General features: G+C 49.9%; 3 protein-coding genes and 1 long non-coding RNA gene across 8 annotated transcripts in view; 1 reads left to right on the top strand and 3 right to left on the bottom strand.

Annotated features, from left to right (window-relative positions):
• Nucleotides 1–1,347: 1,347 nt before the first annotated feature.
• LOC120701486 lies at nt 1,348–2,288 on the bottom strand. The gene is made up of 3 exons (XM_039985508.1): nt 2,198–2,288; nt 1,730–2,110; nt 1,348–1,608 (listed from the first exon to the last, which is right to left on the bottom strand). The coding sequence occupies exons 1-3, from the start codon at nt 2,252–2,254 to the stop codon at nt 1,564–1,566; spliced, it is 483 nt and encodes a 160-aa protein (XP_039841442.1). The 5' UTR covers nt 2,255–2,288; the 3' UTR covers nt 1,348–1,563.
• A 95-nt stretch (nt 2,289–2,383) lies between these two features.
• LOC120701485 (serine/threonine-protein phosphatase 7 long form homolog) lies at nt 2,384–3,691 on the bottom strand. Its single transcript, XM_039985507.1, has 4 exons — nt 3,253–3,691; nt 3,037–3,171; nt 2,755–2,963; nt 2,384–2,681 (listed from the first exon to the last, which is right to left on the bottom strand). The coding sequence occupies exons 1-4, from the start codon at nt 3,676–3,678 to the stop codon at nt 2,483–2,485; spliced, it is 969 nt and encodes a 322-aa protein (XP_039841441.1). The 5' UTR covers nt 3,679–3,691; the 3' UTR covers nt 2,384–2,482.
• A 4,137-nt stretch (nt 3,692–7,828) lies between these two features.
• Nucleotides 7,829–8,838, top strand: LOC120701483. The gene is made up of 2 exons (XR_005686122.1): nt 7,829–8,458; nt 8,565–8,838. It is a non-coding gene; the product is annotated as an uncharacterized LOC120701483 (long non-coding RNA).
• Nucleotides 8,839–12,118: 3,280 nt separating this feature from the next.
• Nucleotides 12,119–25,947, bottom strand: part of LOC120699282 (helicase and polymerase-containing protein TEBICHI-like) — a 36,273-nt gene continuing 22,444 nt past the window's right edge. For 3 of the 5 annotated variants that reach the window (XM_039983233.1, XM_039983237.1, XM_039983236.1), the window contains 10 exons: nt 25,454–25,713; nt 15,848–16,037; nt 15,647–15,760; nt 15,173–15,525; nt 13,645–13,753; nt 13,429–13,569; nt 13,226–13,322; nt 12,952–13,137; nt 12,695–12,869; nt 12,119–12,588 (listed from right to left, as the gene is read on the bottom strand). In XM_039983233.1, coding sequence (XP_039839167.1) covers nt 13,064–13,137; nt 13,226–13,322; nt 13,429–13,569; nt 13,645–13,753; nt 15,173–15,525; nt 15,647–15,760; nt 15,848–16,037; nt 25,454–25,713 — 1,338 coding nt within the window. In that variant the 3' untranslated portion in view covers nt 12,119–12,588; nt 12,695–12,869; nt 12,952–13,063. The remainder of the gene's footprint in view (nt 12,589–12,694; nt 12,870–12,951; nt 13,138–13,225; nt 13,323–13,428; nt 13,570–13,644; nt 13,754–15,172; nt 15,526–15,646; nt 15,761–15,847; nt 16,038–25,453; nt 25,714–25,947) is intronic. The other 2 variants (XM_039983234.1, XM_039983235.1) reach the window with 2 other exon arrangements.

The following is a 25,947-nucleotide window of genomic DNA, read 5'->3' as shown; positions in this document are numbered from 1 at the left end:
TTGGAACTCCAAGTTTGAGCTCGGTGAGTTTGTAGACTGCTCGAACTGTGGGGAGCACAACATTAACCCTGGAGAGCCCTGTAAGTGCATGATGGAGAACAAGGTGATGGACTGGCTGGCTGGACCAGGATAGGCTTCCTGAACCAAGGGCGTCTGTGCTTTTTTGTTGTTAAATTATGATGTTTCTCTGTTTGTAAAATTTCAACCCTTGTTATATTTGGTGTTTGAGCCATGTAACAGCAAATCCAGCACCTTGGAACTTTAAACTGCACTACCATTAGTGCCTTATCTGAGGTGAAAAGGGTCGATCGATGTCCATCATTGTTCTTCAGTTATGCATTAGAGTAACAGTTCTTTTTTATGTTAACTTGTGCCAATTGTTAATGGATCTGGTATTTTGGTGCACAAATGAATTGAGTTTCTGCCCCTGATAGCAGAGTTACTCGTTTAACCGTGTCGTGCAATGGCTACCGGTTCCTGAACACGGTTTCGTGGCGCGCACGGGTGAGCACCATGGATTTCTCGTTAGACTGCTCCCTCTAGTTATTTTTACATATCACATTAGATTTGTCTCAAATCAGATTTGTTAAACTTTGATTAAATTTATAGAAACTATAGCAACATTTATACTATCAAATATATATGCATTATCAAAACATATATCATGACGGATTCAATGAAACAAATTTGAAACAGGCAGCAGGTAGCAAGTGCCTTGTCGTGCCAGTATGGGTGGCGCGACAGAACAGCCGTGCTGCGCCAACGACTGCCCAAGACCAGAAAGGGCTGCAAATCGCGCACGAACCCACTCCCAACGGCGCGACAGAGTAGGCTGGTCGCGCCAGTGTTGTTGGCGCGACAGAGCCACACTGCCGCGCCATGTAGTGTCAAAGTCCAGAAAGGACTGCATTTTTGACTTGGTGGCGTGGCAGATTCCTTTGGTCGCGCCATTCCCAATGGTGCGACAGAGAAGGATTGTCGCGCCATCCTTGTTGGCGCGGCAGACCCTTTCTGCCGCGCCATGTTTTCCCACAGCCCAGAAAGGGCTGCATTTCACCTGCGGTGGCGCGAGGGCACAGTTTTGTCGCGCCACCCGGAATGGCGCGACAAGCACAGAATTCGGCCACCTAACTACCTTGGTGCTCTGCTTTGCTGCTCCCTCTCGCTGCTGCTTGCTTCTGCTGCTGCTCGCCGCTGCTTGCTTCTCCTGCTGCTACATGCTTTTGCTGCTTGCTTCTGCTGCTGCTCAATGCTATTCTTGCTGCATGGAATTCATTATGAAAGGGTCGGTGGGGCGCCGTTACAAGCTACAGTGTATCATTACAAGCATCTTGTCCATCACAACCTAAAGTGGTCCATGACAAACACAAAGAGTTCATGACAAGCACAAATAGGTTCTAGGTAGCATTTTTACAATACATCTAGGAACAAAGTGTCGGTGCTCCTTCATCTACGGCGCCGTCCACGCTCCAGGGCTGAAAGGGTCGGTGGGGCGCCGTTGCCTTCCAGGACTGTTGGGAGCACGTTCGTGCTACCAACGTCGGTGTGCTCACGAGAACGCCTTTATCGGCGACGCGGAGGAGAGTCTGGGGGTGCATCCTGAGGTGCCTGCACAAAAATATATAATATGGAGGCATGTTGAAGACCAAAAATGTGTACAAAATCACGTTTTCTTTATAATGATGCAGTATCACCTCTAAGTTAAAACATTTCAATTACACATGCTTACCTGGCTCGATTCGCCCTGAGTCTGCGTTCCTGGGGGAGCATCAAATAACTGAGACATCCTGAGTACCTGAAAGGTTGGGTCTTCATCTTTTGAGTTGTCCTGGCGGTCGGACTCTTCACTGGTTTCTGGTGACTGGATTGCTTTCCCCCTAGACACGGCACATGATGCCGTCCTCGAAGTGGACCGCGAACGACTTCTGGAACCGGAGGGCAAAGGAGTTGTAGCGCTCACATCACCGTAGTGAATCGGTGTACGGTTGCTTGAGGTGGGGCCACATGCACTAGAAGCTCCCGCACCAGGGGCCAGTGGACCAAAGTCCTCGTCAGGGCGAGCCATGCAATTAAGCTTCGCGGCCATCCGCCTGCAACTTCTGCGTACCCTCTGTGTGCAGCCATAAAATGTTAGGCAAATACCGTAAGAAAGCATTACAAAGATGGTGACAGTATAACTAAACATAAATATGGTTACCTCGACAAATGCCCTAAAGTGGCCCCCTCCATTATCTCCTTCACTTGCATGGGCCATTGCCACGCCTGCCTCGTTAGCGAGACGGCCGAGTTGTTGTGCTTGATAAGATTGAGTTAGTCCTAACATAATTCAAATTGTCAGTTTATTTCTAAAGACACAACATTCAAAAAGCGTTGTTTACCATGTAGTTCTGTAAAGGGCCCCTCTCGGGCTGCACTCCTCCGCGTGTGATGTCATCGTACTCGTCGGCGATGTCATCATCATCATCCGTGTCCGCATGGTCTTCTATAGGCTCAGTTGACCTGGCGGCTTGATTGAAACTCTAGTGACTGAATGGAACCAACGAAGGTATTCCTTGTAATGGTTGTGCCTATGTGCTGGTCCAAGTTCCGGATCCATCCTTTGCCTCTGGTCCCACTGTGCTAGAGGCAGTGCGTGTTTGACACGCCAATCATTCTCAGTGTAGCGTTTCTTCCTGTCAATTCTGACATATGAGCGTTATGTTAGTGACATTATATTCGCGAGGACTAATAAAATTCAAATTAAATACAATGTACCGATGCAATGCTTGGGAAGTAGAAATAGCCTCCGGAGGGAAGTCATGCAGTCTTGAGAACTGTCTCTTAACACGGTGCGGTAAGTGGAGCTCGACTACGAAGTAGAAAATCAAAGGAACACACGTCCTCCACAGTTCTGCATCTCTTCTACAAATGTGACTAACTCCCAACTCCTCCAGCTCGTCTCGACTATACGGTGTCCAAAAAATCTATGTAACGCGCAATCATTAGTTATTGTGAGGACAGAAACATTTATTTAAAAATCCCGGATGCATATAGTACCTGATTTTGTGTGAGGCAGTCTAGGTCGTCCATGTAACGCATGTACCGGCGCAAAGGATCCCCTCTGACAGCTCCAATGTTCTTCCAGTAGTAACCAACGGTGGGCCACGACTCAGGATCATGGTGCGGCCACGCCTGCAAAAGGAGGCATATTAGGGTTAACAACAACAAATAATGTGCACTAAACTCAAAATTTAATTGTAAGCCAAGAATTACCTCTAGTTCACCACGGTATGGCCAGCCGACTGGAAACCGCTCCCAAATCCAGATTTGCAAGAGGTATGCACAACCTCCTAGGTTCGAGTCATTGCCAGCACGCCGACATGCGTCACAAAGCAGCCGGTAAAGCCACCCTAGTGCTGCCGACCCCCAGCTATACTGAGCGATGTTCTCCCACTGCTGTCCCAGAATTGGAAGGACCATCCATGAGATGATGTTTCCAGAACCATCGGGAAACAGGAAGCCCCCTAATAGGTGCCACAACCACACGCGAGCATACCGCTCTATAGCCTCCTGAGGTGCTCCCTGAGGACAATGGTTGAAATTCTGCTTCAACCAAGCCGAGCTAACCCTTGAGGTCTTCCTGTCCTTGACTCCCTCAGGTGGTTCTGGAGGTCGAATCCCAATGTGTGCCTCCACCATATCCCTCCATCCATGAGTCTGAATCATGCCATCACTGCATTGCCCTCTAAAGGTAGCCCGAGAATCATCGCCACATCTTGCATACTGATGCTAACCTCCCCGCAAGTTAAATGGAATGAATGTGTCTCCAGCCTCCATCGGTCCACAAAAGCAGTCAAAAGAGGTGCATCCATAACTGGGAGCCCCGCACAGACAACACGCGCCAGAGGAAGCATCCCGGCCCGGCGAAGGTACGGCACGTACCGCTCATCCCACCGAAGTGGGGAGTGGGTACGTGCGCGGAGGGGCTGCAGTGCCTGATATCATAGCAAACGAGTCGTTAGAGGGCAGGAAAAAATTATATAAATGGAGGTGTGCTCGGTAAAACAAATACAAACCTCGCCACGGTCAACTAGGATGTGTGCTCGGTGGTTGGAGTCGTAGAACGTCTCCAGTAAGGGGAACCTGGGGTGCGCCATCCTGCAGTGACAAATCAAAACATGATCAGTTAGAACCAACAGAAAAATGAACCAAAAAAGTATTTAGAATGATCACGGTAATTAAAACAATAAATATAGACGATCAATAAATAATATTGCAACAACGATTGCTGAGTAATAATGAACTCTATTTAAACTTGTATTGCTAATTATTTTTCATAATAAGCACAAAGCTGTGTGCTATGCCTTTTTCTCTTTCTCGGGTTAGGTTGGGCCCTTCTTTTTCGTTTAGATTTCTTTTTCTTCTTACATTTGCACTGAGAACAAAATCTATGGCACTTGGAGCAATGGTTTTGGCTCTTGTCCTCATCAAAGTCACCGGTTCCGTAGTCTGCACTAGCCCGACCTTGCGCCTCATCCATATCACCTTTGAGCCTTTTCTTTCGCCTCCTTCCTTTCTTAGGTTTCAACAGTGACGCATCCGGCACGTACTCTACTCCCTTGTACTCCGGCCATTGAGATGGATCCAGGTAAGGTTCAAAACTAGCCTCCCATATTTTGATTGTGTTCGACCGAGCGTAGTACGGACTCAAGTAAGTGGGGCTTTTGAAACAAAAACCGCGGGCCCTACATGCCGTTATTAGGTGCGAGCATGGAAGGTGTAACAATTGTGGAGTCATGCAAGTACAGTCTCCAGATCTGAGGTCCACTTTGTAATGGCTCCTCCATGACTCTCACCTCCTATATTTGTACCACCTGCTCCTCTAACACCATAAATCATTCTTTCAAGTCCATAAGGCGCTGCAAGTTGGTTCACCGATCTATTCTCGGCATCCCCAAGGTGTTCATGCGTTATTAGTCCCCACTGTTGACCCTTGTCCAACAAACTCCGAGCTTTCCCCCATCTATCGACGAAGTACTCGTTCAACTTTTCGAAAGAGAACTCTACAATGCCAGCAACAGGTCTTGATCGAATACCTGTGAATATATTGTTCACTGACTCAGCGTTGTTTGTGGTCATGATACCGTACTGCCACCCCCCGTCATCATAAGCAAGAGCCCATTTGTCCTTGTCCACCATTTCACCTTTCAACCACTCCTTGGCCCTCTCATTCATGTCCTTTTCTAAATCAGCAAGTTTTTCTTCAAAAGCTTTCTCCGTGCGCACTAAACACAACAACTTTAGTTTCCCAATTAGTTCTTTCTTTTTCTGACGCCTCCACATATTTGCTGCAAAATGTCGCATGCACCAGCTATGCACAAGAGGTGGAAATCCATCCATGTGCTCTTTAACGCAGTTTAGGAGACCATGGTGCCGGTCAGATATCATACAAACTTGCCTCGAGGGACCCAACACATACAGCCGCACCAGCTTCATAAACCAAGACCAGCTGCCGTTGTTTTCTCCTTCGGTCAAAGCAAATGCGAGAGGGACTAGTTGCCTATCAGGGTCCACGGCAACGGCCATCATTAGTGCCCCCTTATATTTACCCGTCAGGAATTTGGCGTCCACGAGAATCACAGGTCAGCAATGCTGGAATGCTTCAGCACATTGGGAAAAACACCAGAACACCCTTTGTAAAACATGCTTGTACACTCCGTTATGAGGGAGCATCATGTTTCCCGTGTACGTGAACCATCTTATGCCTGGATTGAAGAGGGACATGCCCGTCAACACCCTGGGCACCCTAGAATACGACTCTAACCAATCTCCCCACAACAGAGCTACAACATGTTGCTTTGCACGCCACGCTTTGGAGTACTTCACCCGGTAAGAACTTAAAGTGAAAATAGACTCCATAAGCGATGGAACTGTGGTGTCGCTGTCCTTCCGAACAAAACCAAGGATCCGATGAGCAAGGTTACGTGCAGTGCACTGTGCATGAACTTGCTTCGGCTTCGACGATGCACATGTGTGAGGCTATCTTACATTGGTGATCTTCCACTGACCAGTGCCACTAACAATACGTGCCCAAACACCCCAAAGGCATCCCTGCTTGCATAGCACATCGTAGCGTACCCTCTTGTCTGAATGAACCACATAAAATGGTCGGTGGTGACGCACTGCATAATCAGCCAAGAAAAACTGCAACTCTGGAAGGGAATTGAACTTCATGCCCTTTCGAATCTCCGGACAGTCACTATCAATTACACACTCACTTTCAAAAATAGTTGAGTCACAAATGGCTCTATCGATCCTGCTAAGGTCCTTAGCATTTGATACCATAGGGACTTCAACGTGGGCTAACTTCAACATGCGCAACTCCTCGGCGGTATAAATAAATTGTTGATCATCATCAATTGCGTTGGCTCCATCGCCGGCATCATTTTCCTGCTCTACTTGGGCCTCTACACCATTACCCTCCCGTTCTTCTACCCCGGTGTCTTCATTGTCGTCGTCCTCATCACTACTATCGTATTCACCGTCCTCCAAACCTAAAGAAATATCATCATCATCTGCAGCATCCGTGTCATCTTGTGTCTCGAAGCTATCTGGCCCCAAATGATCGGAAGCGACTGCCATATCGTAATCCGAAGCACAAGTGGGATTTGGGACATCTTCTACAAAGGTTGACTCTTGAGTCATATTCTCAATAGGAAATGGAATTTCATCTACTCTCCCAACTGGTTCTTCTAATCTTGTTCTACGGGTTATTTCAACAACCACCTCCAAACAAATCACATTTGCACGAGCTACTATATCCTTGTACTTTCTTCAAAGCATCTCAGATTCCAATGTCATCAAAACATAATGTGCCCTAGCTTTACCACAATCAAATCTACCCCTCAGAGATATTTCATCAATTCCACATGAATGTTTTGAAACCACCCGGTCTACCAAATCCTTTAACAATGGAGGACTATCGAACAGTTCGATATCCTCTACCATATTCTCAAACTCTCCATTTTCCTTAACCATACCACCATGAAAAACCCGAACTAATTCGTCCATCTACAACAAGAAAAAAATCAGAGTACCTTCATCACTTATACAAAGAAATCAACTACAAAAACAATTCTTCACGGTGCCTAGTATCCATGAGTGAAACTCATATTAACATCACCACTACTCAATCCTAGAAATTATATTAATCGATGCATGCACGTACTACCTCACGTCCAAATCGAGAGCAGAGTACCATTTACGCATCATCTAAAGCACTAATCATGACAAAACTATCAACTACGAAATTATTTTTCAAATCAAGAACTAAACCTTAATCACCAAGAATCGCTAATATCTACAAATATGCATGGTTAAAGGAGGAAAAAAATAGAAGCAATACCTTCGGAGAAGGGTGGGGAACGTTTCCCCCCACTCCCCCCCAAAACGCAGGATTTGGGGGGGCGCCGGCGGCGACCCCCTGGACGAGCTCTGGTCGGGAAGGAGTGAGGGAAAGAAAGGGAGGGTGGGGGAGAAGAGGCCGGCGCGGGCTCAGGACATTGGCTTTGTCGCACCAGTGCATGTGGCGCGACAGGGAGGGCCACGTCATCGCCGACGCAGCGCAGCGCTGGCTCGAGCCGCCAGCGTGGCCACACTGTCGCGCCACATGCACTGGCGCGACAGAGCAAGTGGCGCGACCAAACGGGCTAACGGGCTATTCCCTGCAAATAAAAATCAATACGGGTTGAAATTAAAATATTATTAAAAAAGGTTAAAAATAAAAAAATTCGTTAGGATTGCTGCCACCCCCCTTACCCCCGATCCCTTTCGCTGCCGCCGCCAGCCCTCTGGGCATGGCCCGCCGCCGCCTCCTGCCCCTGTGGGTCGCGCCGCCGCCGGTTTGCGCCGCCGCTGGCGTGCCTTGCCGGCGTCGTCGACGTCTTGTGCCGCGGCCGAGGACCGCCGTTGCTCCGGTGCGCCGGCCCGAAGCGCCACCGCCGCCTGGGCCGTGCGCCGCAGCCTCCTGTGCGGATGCGCCGCCGCCTCCTGTGCGTCGGTCAGCCCCTGTTGGGCACCTCTGATGCCCCTGTGTGCATGCGCCGCCGCCTCCTGTGCATCGACGCGAAGCGGTGCCGTGCGCCGCGCCTTGCGTCGCGGCCGAGGGCTGCCGCCGTCGCTTCGTGGGGCGCCTCCTGTGTTCCTTCTTCCATGGATTCCGCCCCTCCCCCTAGTGCGCGGCCATGGCCGGCCACAGATGGCGGGGATGTGCTGCGCCGGCGAGGCCGTCGCGTGGGGCCCCTGTGGGTGCACCGCCGCCACTCCTGTGTGCCGGTGCACCGCCGGCGGGGTGCGCTGCCGAGCGCAGTGCCATGGAGGGTGAAGCAGTGGCGTCCTTTCCTCTGGAAGTGGCGACATCGACGACCAGTGCAACGGCGAGGAGAACGAGGAATCCATTTTCCAATGCAAAGAATTGAAGGTGCGTAGGATCCATTCTTACTCAAAGATTGAGAGGCCCTCTGTTTCTGTTCTCGCCAAGAACTCGGCGAGTTCACCGACGAGACTTGCCTTCTTCCATTGCCCAGGGACCTCGACAAGTTGCCTGGAGTGGCCTTCTCTTGCGCTCAGTGCAGAGGCGTGCGTGATAACGCGAGATCAAGAGACATCTCGAAAGGACATGTCCTTTTGTGACTCCTTAGGGCACCCTTTGGGGTGTCCCAAATGGGGAATATCCAATAATTATAAAATTAACTAAATATTACACTAATTGATCATTAATTAACTATTTCTCTTTTAACACTATGCCTGCTTGCAGCATAGCCTCCCGCCATGTTATTTATTGGTCTCTTTATTTTTGTTTATTCCGTTTCAAGTTTTTTTCTTTTTCCTCCATTATTAATTTTTCTTCTTTTTTCTATTCATTTATTTATATGCTTACTTCCTTTTCTTTTCCGAATATGTATCAAACCATTTATTTACTCTCTTTTTTTTGAACAACATTTTTCTTCCATTATTTTTTGGGTAAAGTCTATTTTTGGCCATCCAACTCTTGCCCGAGTTTGACTTTGACCATCCAACTCTCAAAACCGGTCACATTTAGCCATCCTAATGGTTTTGATTGGGGTTTTGCTGATGTTGACGCCACATGGCGATGGGGCCCACCTGTCAGCCCTTCTTTCCCCCTTCTCTCTCTTTCTTCTCTCCTCTCCCCCTCCTCTCACCCTGCATCAGCCGCAGCCCTGCCCCCGCGCGCCTCTCCAGCTCGCCAGCCGGCGGTGCGGGCCCGCGGCGAAGCTCGAGCGATGCTGGCAGGGCAGGCCGGGCAGGCCGCCGCCACACGCCGAGCCCCGGCCATGGCCTGAGCTCGAGGCTGCCCCGTCGCCGCCGCCCGCACTCGCCGCCGCCGCTCGGAGGGGCCGCCCGCTCGCCTTCCCGCGCGTTCCTCGAGGACCTCGGGGTGCCGTCCATGCGTCCCTGCCCCTGCTCGACCCGCGGGCCACCCTGCTCCTCTATGCCGCCGTCGATCCCGGGAGAGCAGGGTGCGGTGGCGGCGCAACCTTCTCCCCCACCGCCGGCCTCCCTCAATTCGTCGTCTCCGGTGAGGTTCCCTTCAATTTCTTGCGCAGGGAGCTTCCACGTCCTCTCCTCGCCCGATTCCAGTCCTCACCCGATCGATTCCCCTACCGCAGGTCGTCCTCAGCGGAGCTCCATCGCCACCGCCGCCGGACGTCGTCGACCCGCCTCCTCACCGCCGCTCCCCACGCTGAGCTTGGCCGGTGAGCTTCACCGTGCCCTTGGCCAGCTCCACTAGCCTCTTGGCCGCCTACCCCCGCCGACCGTCGCGCCAAGCCGTCGCGGCGTCGCGCCGCGCGTGCGCCGCGAGCGTGGGCGCTGCGCCACGGGCCGCGCTCACTCGTTGGCCGGACACTACTCCCGCAGCAGCCTAGCGGGCAGCGGCGCCGTTCTGGGCTCCGAGAGGAGCTCGGCTTGGCTCTGGGAGGAAAGAGGGAAGCGGGAGGCGTCGACGCGAAGCAAGTGAGGGAGGGGGAGAGTTGGGTAGGGGAGGGCGCGGGGTGAAGGGCGCAACGCTCGTCGTGGTGGCCGGCAAGGCCGCGTGCGGCGTGCCGGGAGGGCTCGCGCATGGCCGAGATGTGGCCGAGGTGATGGGACGCGGGTGCAGGCTGGTCGGGGCGTCGTCCTTGGCGTGGCCTGGCCGTCAGGCATCGCCGGCCACCTGTGCCGGCGGCCTCTGCCGCGGCACAGAACAGGGGAGGGTGAGTGTAACGAACATGGCACCATTGATGCCATTTCGAGTGATTTTGGTGATCGAATGACAACACAACACTTGGACTAATATGATTGTTAAGATGATCATTCTCAGACTTTTAGGTTCAAGTGATGACAAAGAGAAAGAGAAGATAGGCGTAGCAAGGCCCGATGGACTGCCCCTACGTGGGTTCCGCTACCCGGTTAGCGGACGGGGGTCGAGGGGGAGCCGCCCCTCGCGGGTCTCAGGGCAGCGCCCTGAAAGCTCTTCGATTCAGGAGCACCGGAAGAACCGACGCCAGGGCATCGGAGCATCCGATGGTAGTCGGAAGAACCGACGCCTTGATACTTTGGTGCAGAAGGGAATCGAAGCCAAGTCAGCCTATAGGCACCGGTTGAACCGACGGTCCAAAATAGGGCATCGGTGCAATGGCCGTCCTTTGTACCAGAGACGATGTCAAGTGTCCAGAAGAAGTTTCTTCAGCACCGGTTCAACCGACGGTGCATCGGTGCATACCACCGGTGTAATGACGTCAGCATCCAGGAGAAGATTCTTTCAGCACCGGTTGAACCGGTGAGGCATCGGTGCATTGCATCGGTTCAACCGGTGGTCTCTGCGTCAGCTGTCCGGACTTCAACGGCTACTTCATGTTGTGAGTGACCGGATGAACCGACGCTACCCTGCCAAGAGGCATCGGTTCTTCCGGTGGTAGCAGATTTTCAAGCTGACCGTTGGAGCAACGGCTACAAGACTTGGTGGCCTATATATACGCCTCACCCCGGCCATTTGGGTCTTGGGTGTGTGTGGGATGTCCAGCAACTCCAGCAATCTTCAAATGGCCGGGGTGAGGCGTATATATAGGCCACCAAGTCTTGTAGCCGTTGCTCCAACGGTTAGCTGAAAATCTGCGTACCACCGGAAGAACCGATGCCTCTTGGCAGGGTAGCATCGGTTCATCCGGTCACTCATAACACGAAGTAGCCGTTGGACTCCTGATGGCTGACGCAGAGACCACCGGTTGAACCGATGCTTTGCACCGATGCCTCACCGGTTCAACCGGTGCTGAAGGAATCTTCTCCTGGACGCTGATGTCATTACACCGGTGGTATGCACCGATGCCCCATCGGTTTAACCGGTGCTGAAGACACTTCTACTGGGCACTTGACATCGTCTCTGGTACAAAGGACGCCCAATGCACCGATGCCCTATTTTGGACCGTCGGTTCAACCGGTGCCTATAGGCTGACTTGGCTTCGATTCCCTTCTGCACCAAGGTATTATGGCGTCGGTTCTTCCGACTACCACCGGATGCTCCGATGCCCTGGCGTCGGTTCTTCCGGTGCTCCTGAATCGAAGAGCTTTCAGGGCGCTGCCCTGAGACCCGCGAGGGGCGGCTCCCCCTCGACCCCCGTCCGCTAACCGGGTAGCGGAACCCCCGTAGGGGCTGCCCTTCGGGCCTTGCTACGCCTATTTTCTCTTTCTCTTTGTCATCACTTGAACCTAAAAGTCTGAGAATGATCATCTTAACAATCATATTAGTCCAAGTGTTGTGTTGTCATTCGATCACCAAAATCACTCGAAATGGCATAAATGGTGCCATGTTCGTTACAGGGGGTCAATAGGGGGGTCAGCTACTCGGTTTCATAGATGGAGGTTATTCTAGACTTTTGGAAGAGTTGAGGGGGTAATATCTTATTCCAACATCAAATATGTGGTTTCATCAATATGGCAGAGAAATTTCTTTGGACAGGATCAAATCATAGAAATTTCTTTGGACAGGATCAAATCATAGAAATTTCATGCATTGTCTCTGCAGTTTAAACTTTCTAGGGACTGCCCAGTTTTCAGAAACCCAACATGATAGCACTCAAAATTTACAAGGAAGCAAACATCCTCTTGCATGCATGCATGCAAACCAAAAACTTTACAAATTTGCAGTTATATACAATGTAGATAACCCCGAAAGAAAAAAAAATGTACACCAGAGAAATTTGAAGCAAGCATACTCTTGCATGCTTGCATGGTAACCAAACCTTTACAAAATTTGCAGTTATATACAATGTAGACAGCCTGGGAAGGAAATAGACACCAGAGAAATTTGCCCTTCTCTTCCAGTAATTCCAATACAAAATCCACGAACCTTGAAGGGATTTCACTATACAAATTTACAGACGATATATGATAACCCAATAATGGCTGGCATGCAACACGTACCATCAATCACTATCACTGGTCTTTCATGCCTTATCCTCAATGAGCTGGTCACTGTACACTTGATTTCACATACAATCAATGATGACAAGAGCGCGCAACCATAGCAATAGAAATGGCTCAACCCAACTGCTGGAACGACAGAAAGGATCACCTCAATCAGTTGAAGTTTCAAAAAGATTGTGAGAACAAAAAAACAAACGAATTTCTAAAAACAAACCTAACAAAAGGTACGCACCAATATACAGTTCAGTGACTTGGTCCAATCATGCAACGTCAAGTTCAAAGCTGAAGGCACCGACGGACCACAGCAACAGCCATGCTTCTTGTTGAATGCATGGATAATGCAGAACAAGATGCCACGATGTTAAAAGGCAGGCTCCATGAGATTGGTAGTGCAGGAGGTGAATTTTCTGGAAACAAGAAAATAAGTTGGAGATTTAGAGAAGTTGATTTCAGAAACAGACAAATTCTGTAGACAAAGAAGAGTCAAACCCATGGCCTCAGTGGGGCATGTTGGAACTTGCTCAGCTTTCTTACAGAATCATTCATCTTGGCCCTTGAATTGCATGCCATGTAAAACTGACTTCCAAGTTACAACATTGTATCAACAAGGCTCGGGATAGAAGGGTTCTAGAGAACCCCAAGTTTTTCCCACCTTTACTTTTGCACGCAAAGGTACTAAAACAAGAACAAACAGCAATTCAGTTTTAGCTTGGTTATTAAGAACTGAACACAACCCAACCATCAAAGTTCAGGTTAGTCATACCCAAGAGTGAAGCCGCTTCCTCCATACATATCTGTAACAGCCTTCCAGCCTGTTGTACCATACATGGATCAACTTCCAATACCAACTCGTCATGCACCTACAAAACAAAACCAAAAGAATAGATATATTATCCATATGTAGGAGCCAAACAGACAAAAAAAAAAGTCAAGGAAAATCAGTATCATGTCAGCATCGTAAAATACCTGCAAAATAAGGTGACATTTGCCACCTATTTCTGAAAAAATCCTCGTAACTTCATCAGTTGAATCAACTTCACTAGTTCTGTTGGTAATTACCGAATGAACTCTAATCATAGCCACCTTGATTATATCAGCAGCAGAACCCTGGAAACAAGTGCATATTAATCATTAACATAACAAGATCAAGCATATAAAATATGTGAGACAATTCTCAATTACCTGGCAAATAGAATTTACTGCTTGTCTCTGAGCTTTAGCTTTCTCTTTGCTATTGCCAGCCATTATTTTTGTAAGAAAACGTCGCCGGCCCATCAAGGTCTCCACATATCTGAAAAGTGATATTAAAAAGAAACTACTTTGATGTGTGCTTAGTTGAGATCTATATTGATGTTTCCTGTGTGTGTTTTTCATAATTTAATGATGTCTCTTGTTGGGTTCCATAACAAGCCTACCACTTGTTCAGGACTATAAGGCTTTGTTGTTTATCGTCATTAGAGACAAAACCAATAGGGACACATTCTTCTATCTCCACAGTACAAGTGAACGAAATGATTATGTACATGGTGACCATATACAAAGATGACTCTGCGAATTCGAACAGTTTATTTGCTATCTAATTTTCTTATACATGAGGTTTAAGAACCAGCAACCCTTTGAAATGATAAGCAAATTCCCTATTGACGCTCATATAACGAGTGGTTCCTTCTTTGGCCTTCAAAATTTTTTATTCCCTATTTGACTCTAAGTTAAACTTTCGTTCCTTTTTCGACCGCCGTTCATTCCGTCAGTTAAGTGACGTGAACAGTAACCCATGGATGCTTCTAATCGCTTTTCTTAACCAAAACGACATACAAATTACCTCCAAAAATCATGAAACTTTGCAGGTATACAAGAGATGGAAATGAACCTATATTGCATAAAAACAAATAGTGATCAATTTAAATGTTTAAACAAAAATTCACCAAATTAGGCTACTTTTGAAGATTATCTGAATTTTATGGCACAAAATACTTTAAAAAATGTTTAAAAATACCTGACATTCCTATTGCATTATGAAGTAATTTATAAAATAATTATCCATCATCAATCTTAAAGAGAATTTTTTAGTATTTAATAAAACGCCATTTCTATTACTTCAAAACTTCTCTTTTGCAAATTATGATGGATAATAATTTTATAAATTACTTCATCATGCAACAGGAATATCAGATATTTTTGCATATTTCATGAACAAGATGGCCATTGGAATTATCATAGCACTGAACTGATGAATTCCCTAGTTTAGAATAACCAGATCTTGGACATAATCCAGAAGATTACAGTTCTGATAGAACTGAAATATGAGTCATATATAGTTTTTCTCTTTGAAGAAAAGATGAGTCATATGTGATGCATAGGCTATATGGAAAGGATGGTTCATAAAATCCTGTTATCTCTGGTAGCTCTCAAGAGCAGTGAGGATGCACATGTCAACTCTCCATCTTTCCTAGTGATAATGGAAGTGATCTTAACTAGTTGTCATGTAAATAACAGATGCACCTTCTTAATGAAATGACACACAGCTCTCCTGCGTGTTCGAGAAAAATAAATAAATGCAGTAATCCTAAAGGTTATACTCTATGATCACTATGGGTCAGACTCAATAGAATTAGAGTATTTATCATAGAACTGATTCTACACTAGCATCAAAGGGATGGTATCATATATAAAAAGACTAAGAACAGATATTACTATGAGGTAGACTAACCCTTTTTGGCGGCAAGATGCTACAGCTTCATGTAGCCATGATGAAACACCAGGAAAAAATCTCTTAAAGCTTTGGATTTTCTGTGCAGCTTCCTCAGTGCTGCACTCAAGTTGTTCTGCAAGGGAGTTTGCACCCATTCCATAAAGGATGCCATATATGAATCTTTTAGTGGTCTCTCTCTCTTTGGAAGAGATCAAGGCCTCTTCTTTGCCAACCCATCTCGAAGCGATCATAGTAAAAACATCACCATCAGGTTTACTTAGAAGCTCAATCAAAGTAGGATCTTTAGAAAAGTGAGCCATTAAACGCAGCTCAATCTGTGAGTAATCAGCAGTTACCAATAACCAGTTCTCCTACCAAAAGAAAAACACATCATGACATTACCTAAAGTATTGTTACAGGAAAACATATTCAACTATCCTAATTACAGGTAAAACTTATTCAATCGGTACATAAAAGCCAAATGAATAAAACCTGTGTGGGAATGAAAAATTCACGGGCATTGATTTGATGACGATCAACCTCTGACACAATTGAGTAATCTTTATCACTTTTCCCTGTATTGAATTCCACCAAGTGCTCAACACACTACAAAGTAACAAGGTAAATCAGTAAGTTATTCTTCATAGTGAAATCCAAACATAACACACAAAGCATTTACTAAAGTTAAATAACCTGCAGATTTGGCTCCTCCATAGATAAGCGGCCAGTGGCAGTTGATGTCTGAAGCCAATTTCCATGGATGATGTACCTTTGTGATCGAGTGCACAATTGAGCTCGTGAACAAATGGACCCTAGTGTGCCATTCAACAGTTTGGCCAATGTTCTGTGCTCCTTAATTACTGGGACAATTGGGTGTAGGTCCCTGAGCAAAGAGAAGAATGGAAAGTTTTTTATTAAAAATGAATGCTCCCACATTACTGGGGATAATTGATAGAAGCTTCAAGAGAGCACTTTTTTTTCTTGAAAGCGCATGAGAACTGTAAAAAAAAAAAGGGCGTACCCAGTGCCGTAGGCTTCCCGCACTTATATTTAAGAAGAAAGAAAGGGTACCACAGATATAAAGGGACTGTAACACTCCCTAAAATACACAAAGTCTCTCTCTCTCCCTCTCTCTCTCTCTCTCTCTCTCTCTCTCTGCTGAACAAAACCAGGACTAGACCAAACAACCTAAAATTAGGTGGTCACAGGGGCCAGGGTGAGGAGGAAGGAAACTCCTTTAGTCCCAGCGATAGACCAAAGCTGCAGATCCTCCCTGGTGGTTGACAGGATACTATTCAAGTCAGGAACAACTCCATCGAAAACACACCAGTTTCGGTGATTCCACAGATTCCAAGCTCCCAAAATGACTAGAGAATTAGCTCCTTTTCTGACCTTACCAGACACCCTGCTGATCAAATTGTACCACCAATCATCGAAGATCTCATCATCCAATCCTGGGGCAAGTGCTTGCGGTCCATGGCCCTGCAACAAGCTGAACCAAAACTGACGAAGACACAAGAGACCAGTAGACCAGTAGGTGGTCTAAAGTTTCTTCAACCTGATCACAAAGAGGGCAAACTGCAGGGTGGGGAAGTCCTTTTCTTGCAAGGCGATCATCAGCTCTAAAACATTTTTTGTGTGCCGCCGTCCACATGAAGAATTTCCACTTGCCAGGTACACAGCTCTTCCATATTCTTTCCCAGGGCTGGATGCGAATAGCTCCAATAAAAAAAGCTTCATATGCCGATTCTGTAGAGTATTGGCCAGATGGGGAAAAGCATCTCCACATGTACATGCATCCACATGATTTATCTCAACCATCTATTCAACTCACATGATATCCATCCAACCGTTGAATTTTTCACCTACCCATGATTTCCACACCTACTCTTGATTCATCTCACCGTTGATTTCAAGATGAACGACCAGGACAGATCATGTGGTCACAAGTATATGTGAAAAATCCATGTCCTGGCCAGATGCAGAAAACAGCCAAATATGAGTATCATCCACATCAGGTTGCAGCTCAACACCTGAGAGGTTCTCCGATAGGTGAAGATAATCAATCAGGACATTAACTGTAAGAGCACCCCTTATGTCAGAAATCAATCTGTTATCCTCAAGAGCATCATGCACTGTTCTTTTCTTTGCTCTGGCTGCCACAGCCCCAATCAAGTGAGGGAAAGTCTGATCCAGTCATTGTCCTAGAAGCCACCTGTCAGTCCAAAAAAAATGTATTTTTTCTATTTCCAACTACGGAGGTAATGGCTAGAGCAAAGAAAGCTTTAACTTGTGGAAGAGCCTGGACTGGAAGAAAGGCCCATGGTTTGTCAGGTTCAGTTTTCTGGAACCAAAGCCACCTTGACCTTAGAGCCCAACCTAAAAACTAGAGATTGGAAATGCCCAAGCCGCCTAAGTTAGGTGGTCTTGCAACTTTCGGACAGGCTATTAAACAGTGTCCTCCCCTCACATCTTTTCTTCCTTTCCAAAGAAAACCTCTTCTAATTTTATCAATTCCTACCAGCTTTTGTTAGTAGATCAACCTTCGAACCAGGTAGCCTATCAGCAATTTTTTCAATAATGGGCTGAACCTGAGTTTTGGTTAACTTGTGAGGTGAGAGAGGCACTCCAAGATATGTTCAAGGAAAGTCAGAAATCTGACAAGGGAGATGTGTTTGATGGTGTATATTGAGCACATGTATAGAGGCCCATCTAGAGGCTCATCTATAGGAACTATATATCCCACCCTTCTAGGGTTTGGAGGAATACAAGCCATTATTCTCTCCATCATGGTATCATTAGCCTAGGGTTAGGGATCCCTCCTCTCTCTCCTCCCTCCCCTCCTACCAGCCGCCGGCGCCCCCTCCGCTCTCCTCCTTCCCTCCTCTTCCTCTGCTTCAGCCTCCTCTGCGCTGGGCGTGCCCAGATATGCGCCGCCACCGTCTGCTCTGCTCCAGGCTGCCGCCGCCAACCCCTGGCGCGGCCCGGCCGCCGCCCTGGTGGCCGTGCAGCCGGCGCCTGACGGTGCTGCGGCTGCCGCCGCCGCGGGGGCCGCGGGATCCGCCGTCGCGGGCGCTGCCGGCGCTACAAACGCCATCGCCGGCCCCCTGCTGCTCGAGCAAGGGCCTCCCGTGCCGCCACAACAACTGCTCGACAACACCACCACCTCTTCTAATTTTATCAATCCGGCCGCCCTGCCAGCCGCGGCGCAGCTGCCGCAGGATCCCGTCGCCGCCGCTGTGGCCCACCGCGCCGCTGTCGCTGCGGGCAAGCAGCCCGTCGCTGACGCCGCGCCTGATGCCGCGTGGACCGGACTCGGGATGTCGCCCGCGGATGTGCCGCTCTCCGCCGCCGCCCTCTGCGGGAAGCAGGCCGACGCCGCTCTCGCCGCGGCCCTCCTCACCGCCAAGTCGGAGGCTTCGACGGCCCAGGAGCGGGTCCGTGTGGCTGCCCTCGCCAAGGAGCGCGAGCGCACCGCGGCCGAAGCCTCCGCTCTCCGGGTCGCCGAGGCGGAGCACTTCCTCCGTGTCTCCTCCGGCCGGCCCATCGTCCCCGAGCCCGGCATCTCTTCCTCCGACCAGGCCCCGCCCGCTGGATCTGGAGCCCGGTACGACCCAACCGACCCCATGGTCGCCCAGCTCCACCTCCAGGCCACCGGCATCCAGAACATCAAGGCCCTGGTCACCGTCCTCCTACGGACGCTGGCAGGACCAGGTCCTGCTCACCCTCCGCCGCTACGCCCTCGACAACCACGTCCTCCTCGACACGCCGATCGAGGCGCAGGACGTGGCGTGGCTGCGCCTCAACATGTCCTGGATCTTCGGGACCATCTCCCTAGATCTTCAGGACATCGTCAGGACCCACGGCGGCACAGCGCGACAGGCCCGCGCCCTCCAGCTCGACGCCACTTTCTGTACCTTCGAGCAGGGGGACCTCTCCGTTGGTGAGTACTGCCGGCGGATGAAGGGCATGGCCGATGCTCTTCATGACCTCGGGGATCCGGTGTCCGATCGGGTCTTGGTGCTCAATGTCCTGCGGGGCCTGAGCAGCACCTATGACCACCTGAAGACCTGGATCACCCGCTAGAGGCCCTTCCCCTCCTTCCTGCAGGTCCGGGACGACCTCGCCCTCGAGGAGATTACCAGGGATCTTGCACCCGGATCGTCCTCGTCGACCCCCACCGCGCTCGTCGTTGCTCCACCGGCTTCCTCCGCCGCTCCTGCCACCTCTCTCTTTGGTGCTGCTCCCGCCGGGCAAATCGGAGGTGGGGGGGCGTGGACGTCGGCGGCGGGGAGGGGGGACGTGGTGGTGGTGGCACTGGTGGCCCTGCTTCTGCGAGTACCGGTACCGATGGGGGCCGTCGGGGCACGCCGACTCCGGCTCCTGCTCCTGCCTCTGTAGGTACGCCCTGACCATCCTTCAGCAACCCATGGTCTGGGCGCATCTCGATGTGGCCTTTACAGGGTCCGGCGGGGGGCCTCGTCCTCCACTCCAGCCAGCGGCCATGGTCATCGGCGCTGCTCCCCTTTTCGCGCCGTCCTGGACTCTGTCCGCTCAGCCCAGCCAGCAGCCGACCTAGCTTGGGGGGTGGAACCAGACCGCACTGGCGCAGTCCTTCAATACCATGGGGCTGACGTCGCCGGTCAGCACCGAGTGGATCGCCGACTCGGGTGCCTCCTTCCACACCACCCCAGACGTCAGTATACTCTCTTCTGTCCGACCCCCACACCCCTCTTGTCCTTCTTCCATCATGGTGATGGGTCTTGCCTTTCTGTCACCGCCGTGGGTTCTGCTCCCCGTCTTCCTAATGTACTTGTTTCTCCTCAGATGGTTTACAACCTTCTTTCCATTCGCCAGTTTACTGCTGACAACTCTTGTTCTATCGAATTTGACTCTTCTGGTATTACTGTGAAGGATTCGACTTCCCGGCGTCCGCTCCTCCGATGTGACAACCCGAGGCCTCTTTACACTCTTCGGCTTCATGCTTCCGCTGCTCCGCCTTCGGATTCTTCTTCGTCTGCTTGGTCACCCCGGCCGCAACGTTTTGGCTCAGCTCAGTCGTAGTACCAATGTTCCATGTACTAGGGCTCCTGCTGAGCACCTCTGTCATGCGTGCCAGTTAGGTGTCATGTTAGACTTCCGTTTTCTTCTTCTTCGCATGCTACGCATGCTTTTGATCTTATTCACTGTGACCTATGGACATCTCCTGTACTCAGCATGTCTGGCTATAAATATTATCTGGTCGTGATGGATGATCTCATTACTCTTGGACTTTCTCTTTGCGCGCCAAGTCTGAGACCTTCCCTACTCTCCTCCACTTCTTTGGCTGGGTGTCCACTCAGTTCGGCCTCACCGTTAAGGCTGTCCAGTGTGACAACGAGCGGGAGTTCGATAACTCCACCTCCAGTTCCTTCTTCCTCTCTCGGGGTGTTCAGCTGCGTATGTCTTGTCCGTATACCTCTCCTCAGAACGGCAAGGCTGAGCGGATGATTCGCACGACAAACGACATCGTGCGCATCCTTCTGATCCCACTCCACACACGCTCTCTTCGGTACCCCTCCTCGCTACGACCACCTTCGGGTCTTCGGGTGTGCGTGCTACCCTAACACCTCTGCCACCGCTTCTCACAAGCTGGCGCCCCGCTCGACTCGTTGTGTGTTCATCGGTTACTCCCTTGACCACAAGGGGTACCGATACTATGACATCACCTCTCGCCGCATCCTGATCTCCCGACACGTCGTCTTTGACGAGCCGGATTTCCCCTACTCCACCTTCTCCACTCCTCCGCCTAACCCCGAGCTGGAGTCTCTGTTTCCGACTGACTCGGTGGTTCAGACATCGTTATCTGTTTGTCCTTTCCCTGCACCTGCGCGGTACGCTCAGCCGGTGCAGGTGTACCGGCATATCAGGCCATATCCATCACATGGTGACTCAGCGGATGGCGTCTCAGGCCGCGACTCTCTCCGCCACCGAGGGAGAGTCGCGGGTCTCACCGGTGTCCTCTGTCCGCGACACCTTGGCGGATCCTCACTGGCGTCGCGCGATGGAAGAGGAGTACGCGACTCTTCTTGCCAACCAGACATGGGATCTCGTGCCGCGTCCATCAGGTTGCAATGTGGTGACTGGCAAGTGGATCTGGACGCATAAGCGTCGGGCTGATGGCACACTGGAGCGCTACAAGGCTCGCTGGGTTCTCCGGGGGTTCACACAGCGGCCTGGTGTGGACTATGACGAGACCTTCAGTCCGGTCGTAAAGCCCGCTACGGTGCGCACGGTCCTCTCACTAGCGCTCTCGCGCTCTTGACCTGTGCACCAGCTGGACGTGAAGAATGCGTTTCTTCACGGCACTCTGTCAGAAACTGTCTACTGCTCTCAGCCAGCGGGATTTGTGGACTCGAGTCGTCCGGATATGGTATGCCGGCTCAACAAATCTTTCTATGGTCTGAAGCAGTCTCCTCGGACTTGGTACTCTCGGTTCGCCACGTTCTTGCTGACATTGGGGTTCATCGAGGACAAGTCTGACACGTCTCTCTTCATCTACCGCCGTGGGGATGAGACTGCTTATCTGCTGCTATATGTCGATGACATTGTGCTCACAGCCTCCAGTCAGCGATTGCTTCCGAATGTCATCTCCTCTCTGCAGCAGGAGTTTGCTATAAAGGATCTGGGTCAGCTCCACCACTTCTTGGGCATCTGGTCTTCTCCTTCACCAGCAGCATTACGCACTTGATATTCTGGAGCGGGCTGGGATGACTGATTGCAAGCCCTGCTCCACTCCTATCGACACTCAGGCGAAGCTGTCTGCTGATCTGGGTGATCCGGTGGCTGATCCTACTGCCTACCGGAGTCTGGCCGGCGCCTTGCAGGCCGAACCTCACCTACGCGGCTCAGCAGGTCTATCTCCATATGCATGATCTCCGGGAGTCACACCTTGCTGCACTGAAGCGTCACCTCCGCTACGTCCGTGGCACTGTGGACCTCGGCCTGGTTCTTCACCGCTCGTCCACTGCTGAGCTGGTTGTCTACACCGACGCTGACTGGGCTGGCTGTCCGGACACTCGTCACTCCACTTCCGGCTACGTCGTCTTCCTCGCTAACGGCGTGGCGGAGGCGTCCTGGCTACAACAGCTCTTGGCGGAGCTCCATAGCCCGCTCGCTAAGAGCACGCTCGTCTACTGCGACAACGTCAGCGCCGTGTATCTGTCCACCAACCCCGTCCAGCATCAGCGGACGAAGCACGTGGAGATTGACTTGCACTTCGTGCGCGACAGGGACTCCACCGGGTCAGTCGAAAACAGGGACTCCAACTCGAGGTCAGGAGAACGTGTGGAGGAGGTGGAGTAGGGGAAATCCGACTCGTCAAACACGACGTGTCGGGAGATGAGGACTCGGCGAGAGGTAGGTCAAAGCATCGGTACCCCTTGTGGTCAGGAGAGTAACTAAGAAACACACGAGTCGAGCGGGACGCCAGCTTGTGAGGAGCAGTGGCGGAGATGTTAGGATAACATGCACACCCGAAGACTCGAAGCTGGTCGTAGCTTGGAGGGGTACCGAAAAGAGCGTGGTGTGGAGTGGGAACAGGAGAAGCAGTGGACGGAAATCGGTTAAGCAAGTAGGTGGCGGTGTTGAGGCCCTCAGCCCAGAAGCGCGGGGACAGAGAGGCCTGGATCAGACGGGTGCGCATAGCGTCGTTCGTCGTGTGAATCATCCGCTCAGCCTTGCCGTCCTGGGGAGAGGTATACAGACAGACATACGCAGCTGAATACCCCGAGAGAGGAAGAAAGAACGGGAGGTGGAGTTATCGAACTCACGCCCATTGTCACACTGGACGGCCTTAACGGTGAGGCCGAACTGAGTGGACACCCAGACAAAGAAGTGGAGGAGGGTGGGGAAGGTCTCAGACTTAGCGCGCAAAGGAAAAGTCCAAGAGTAGTGTGAGAAATCATCAACTACCACCAGATAGTATTTGTAGCCAGAAAGGCTGAAAACAGGAGAGGTCCACAGGTCACAGTGAACAATATCAAAGACATGCATCGCATGCGAAGAAGAAGAAAAAGGAAGTCGAACATGACGACCAAGCTGGCACACATGGCAGAGGTACTCAGCAGGAGTCCTAGTTCAAGAAACATCGGTACTACGACTGAGCTGAGCCAGAACGTCGCGGCCAGGGTGACCAAGGCGGCGGTGACAGGTGGTGGAAGACGGCGTCGCGGCAAAAGCTGGTGCAGCGGAAGAAGGAAGGCGAAGGATGTAAAGAGGCCCCGTGCTGTCACACCCATAGTCAGAATTCGAGGTCGATGCCTCGTCCCACGACCCGGGAACGCCGTTCCCATTCAAGATTGGATCGCGTCCCGGTTTGAGAGGGGTCGCAGTCCCATTGCTAGCAGATTTAATCGGGATAAAAAGATTAAGAACAATGAATTGGTGTGGTTTTTGTTAGATAATGAGCTGAGTACGTGTAGTATGGTCTAAATGTACTCTTTTATACATTTCTTATATGTTTGTGCAGATTAGTTTCTTCATTAGTAGCACATATATATAGTTTTTGTCTTTTTAAAGACGCATCGACCCGAAGATATCAACCTGGATGAATTATGGTCACGTTCCACATAATAATTTATCATTCCATAGAGATATACCCCCTTCGTACCACAATTTTTTGAAGTGACGACCCTCGACCCCGTTCCTCGACTCGGTTGACCCAGGAACTTTGTGACTATGGTCACACCGGAGGAGCGGACGCCGGGAGGCCGAATCCTTTACAGTAAGGCCAGAAGAGTCAAATTCGATGGAATAAAAACTGTCAACTGTAAACTTACAAATGGAAAGAATGTTATAAACCATCTGAGGAGCAACAAGGACATTGGGAAGACGAAAAGAACCAGGAGCAGAACCCACGGCGGTGACAGGAAGGCAAGACCCATCACCAACCATGATGGAAGAAGGACAAGAGGGGTGTGGGGGCCGGACAGAAGAGAGGATACCGGCATCTGGGGTGGTGTGGAAGGAAGCACCCGAGGCGGCGTCAGCCCCTTGGCGCTGAAGGACTGCGCCAGTGCGGCCTGGTCCCACCCCCAGGCCAGGTCGGCTGCTGGTTGGGCTGAGCGGGCGGGGTCCAGAACGGCACGAACAAAGGAGCAGCACCGGTGAACATGGCCGTTATGTAGGAAAGAATAATTGTGTCTATTCCCCCAAACCCTAGAAGGGTGGGCAATATAGTAGCTATACATGGGCCTCTAGATGGGCCTCTATACATGGGCTCAATATACACCAACAAGGCCAGAGGAAGAGGTGAGTAGGAAGGTCGAAGGTAAAGGTTGAACTTCTCTTCTCTGTGGTGTGTAGCTTCAATTAACTGAGAGATAGCACAAAGAGCTTTTCCAAATACAATATCTGTTGGACCAAGGATAAAGGCCCCCGCCCCTCCCACTATAACACCTGGGTTTTATGGTCGGGTTGGCTAGGTGGGGCGCGCTAACATGATACCAGAGCCGAGGTCCTGGGTTCGAACCCACCCGGCCACGCATTTCCGCTGCGCGATTTCCCCTGCGCCTCTCGTGTGCTGAGACCTGCTGCGGGCTACGCCGGGCTCGCACGCCGTAGGGGGAATGTTGGACCAAGGATAAAGGCCCCCGCCCCTCCCACTATAACACCTGGGTTTTATGGTCGGGTTGGCTAGGTGGGGCGCGCTAACAATATCTTCTATGAACGAGTATTGAAACTATTGCAAATAGGAGTTTGTCCCTTAATGTGACTAAAAAAAACAGAAAAATAGTGACTATTAACACAATAACTGTCTTCAAGCATGTCCAGAAGATGATCAAATGCCAGTAATATCACTGCCCACAAGCACTTTCCAAGCTTTCATCAAGACAACATAATAATATACCTCAACTCTTAATCTGTTTAGGTGATGTAGTTGTTAAAACTTTGTGTGTGACGTGTATCTAACTGCATTCAGTGGGAATGATTGCGGGTGTGTTTTGGGGATGGGATCCTTGTGACCCCTTCTTTGTGTTATTCTCTCTTCATAAGTTGAAATGCAGGTCTCCTGCGTTTTTGACAATAGAAATATAAAACTTCACTCATAAATTACCACTGGACTATCATTAACACTTGACACACCAGACATATCGGTACATATATTTTATATTAGAACATATATGGCAAAAAAGTATAAGGTTTTTGCACAAATAATGTCCTGCCATGAAAAAAAATACACGTGTAGTTCCAAAGAACCAAAAAAGTCAAGTTTGACATCAGAACTAACAACTGGAAACTGGAAATAAATGAAAATACCTTAGATGGTCTAGAGACTGCTTGTCAGTGCTAGGATGCAGCTTCCCTCTCTCACAACCTTTTGGAACTGGCAATTTTAAGTGTGTGTATAGAATGTCTGCGATATCAGCAGTTGCATTTAGTGAGAAACTCTTGCCAGCTAATCTGTAAGCTTCTTTCTCTAGTTCCTTTAGCTTTTTTATTATAATATGCCTTGCCTGGAGACAAGCATCGATGTCAGCACCAATTCCCCAAAGCTCCATATCAGCAAGAACATTTACCTATCAAAATGAATGCATAAAAGAAATTAAAGCAATAATATGAGGAACAATCTTGTAGTCCAGTAACCAAAACAGTGTCGTTGTGGATATCAACGCAAACAGTAATACACTAATTTGACTGCTAATTTCTAGTATAAAATGTATGCAAAATACAGCAAAGTAATTTAATTGTTTTGAAACTACCTTTCGGAAAAAATCTAGCTAAAGAATTTTCAATTGTTCAATCAAAGTATT

This window comes from Panicum virgatum, chromosome 3K (assembly GCF_016808335.1).
Source record: "Panicum virgatum strain AP13 chromosome 3K, P.virgatum_v5, whole genome shotgun sequence".
In the NCBI taxonomy this organism is placed as follows: Eukaryota; Viridiplantae; Streptophyta; class Magnoliopsida; order Poales; family Poaceae; genus Panicum; species Panicum virgatum.
Note: the sequence above shows the minus strand (reverse complement) of the source record. Positions and strands in the feature narration are given on the sequence as shown.

Coding starts and splice junctions, on each gene's coding strand:
- LOC120701485 (XM_039985507.1), bottom strand. CDS start 3,678: ATGGTGGAGGCACACATTGGGATTCGACCTCCAGAACCACCTGAGGGA. Junction 3,172..3,252: donor CATACCGTGGTGAACTAGAG/GTAATTCTTGGC, acceptor CTCCTTTTGCAG/GCGTGGCCGCACCATGATCC. Junction 2,964..3,036: donor ACTGCCTCACACAAAATCAG/GTACTATATGCA, acceptor CGCGTTACATAG/ATTTTTTGGACACCGTATAG.
- LOC120701486 (XM_039985508.1), bottom strand. CDS start 2,254: ATGGCCCATGCAAGTGAAGGAGATAATGGAGGGGGCCACTTTAGGGCA. Junction 2,111..2,197: donor ACTTTAGGGCATTTGTCGAG/GTAACCATATTT, acceptor GGCTGCACACAG/AGGGTACGCAGAAGTTGCAG. Junction 1,609..1,729: donor CTCAGGGCGAATCGAGCCAG/GTAAGCATGTGT, acceptor ATTTTTGTGCAG/GCACCTCAGGATGCACCCCC.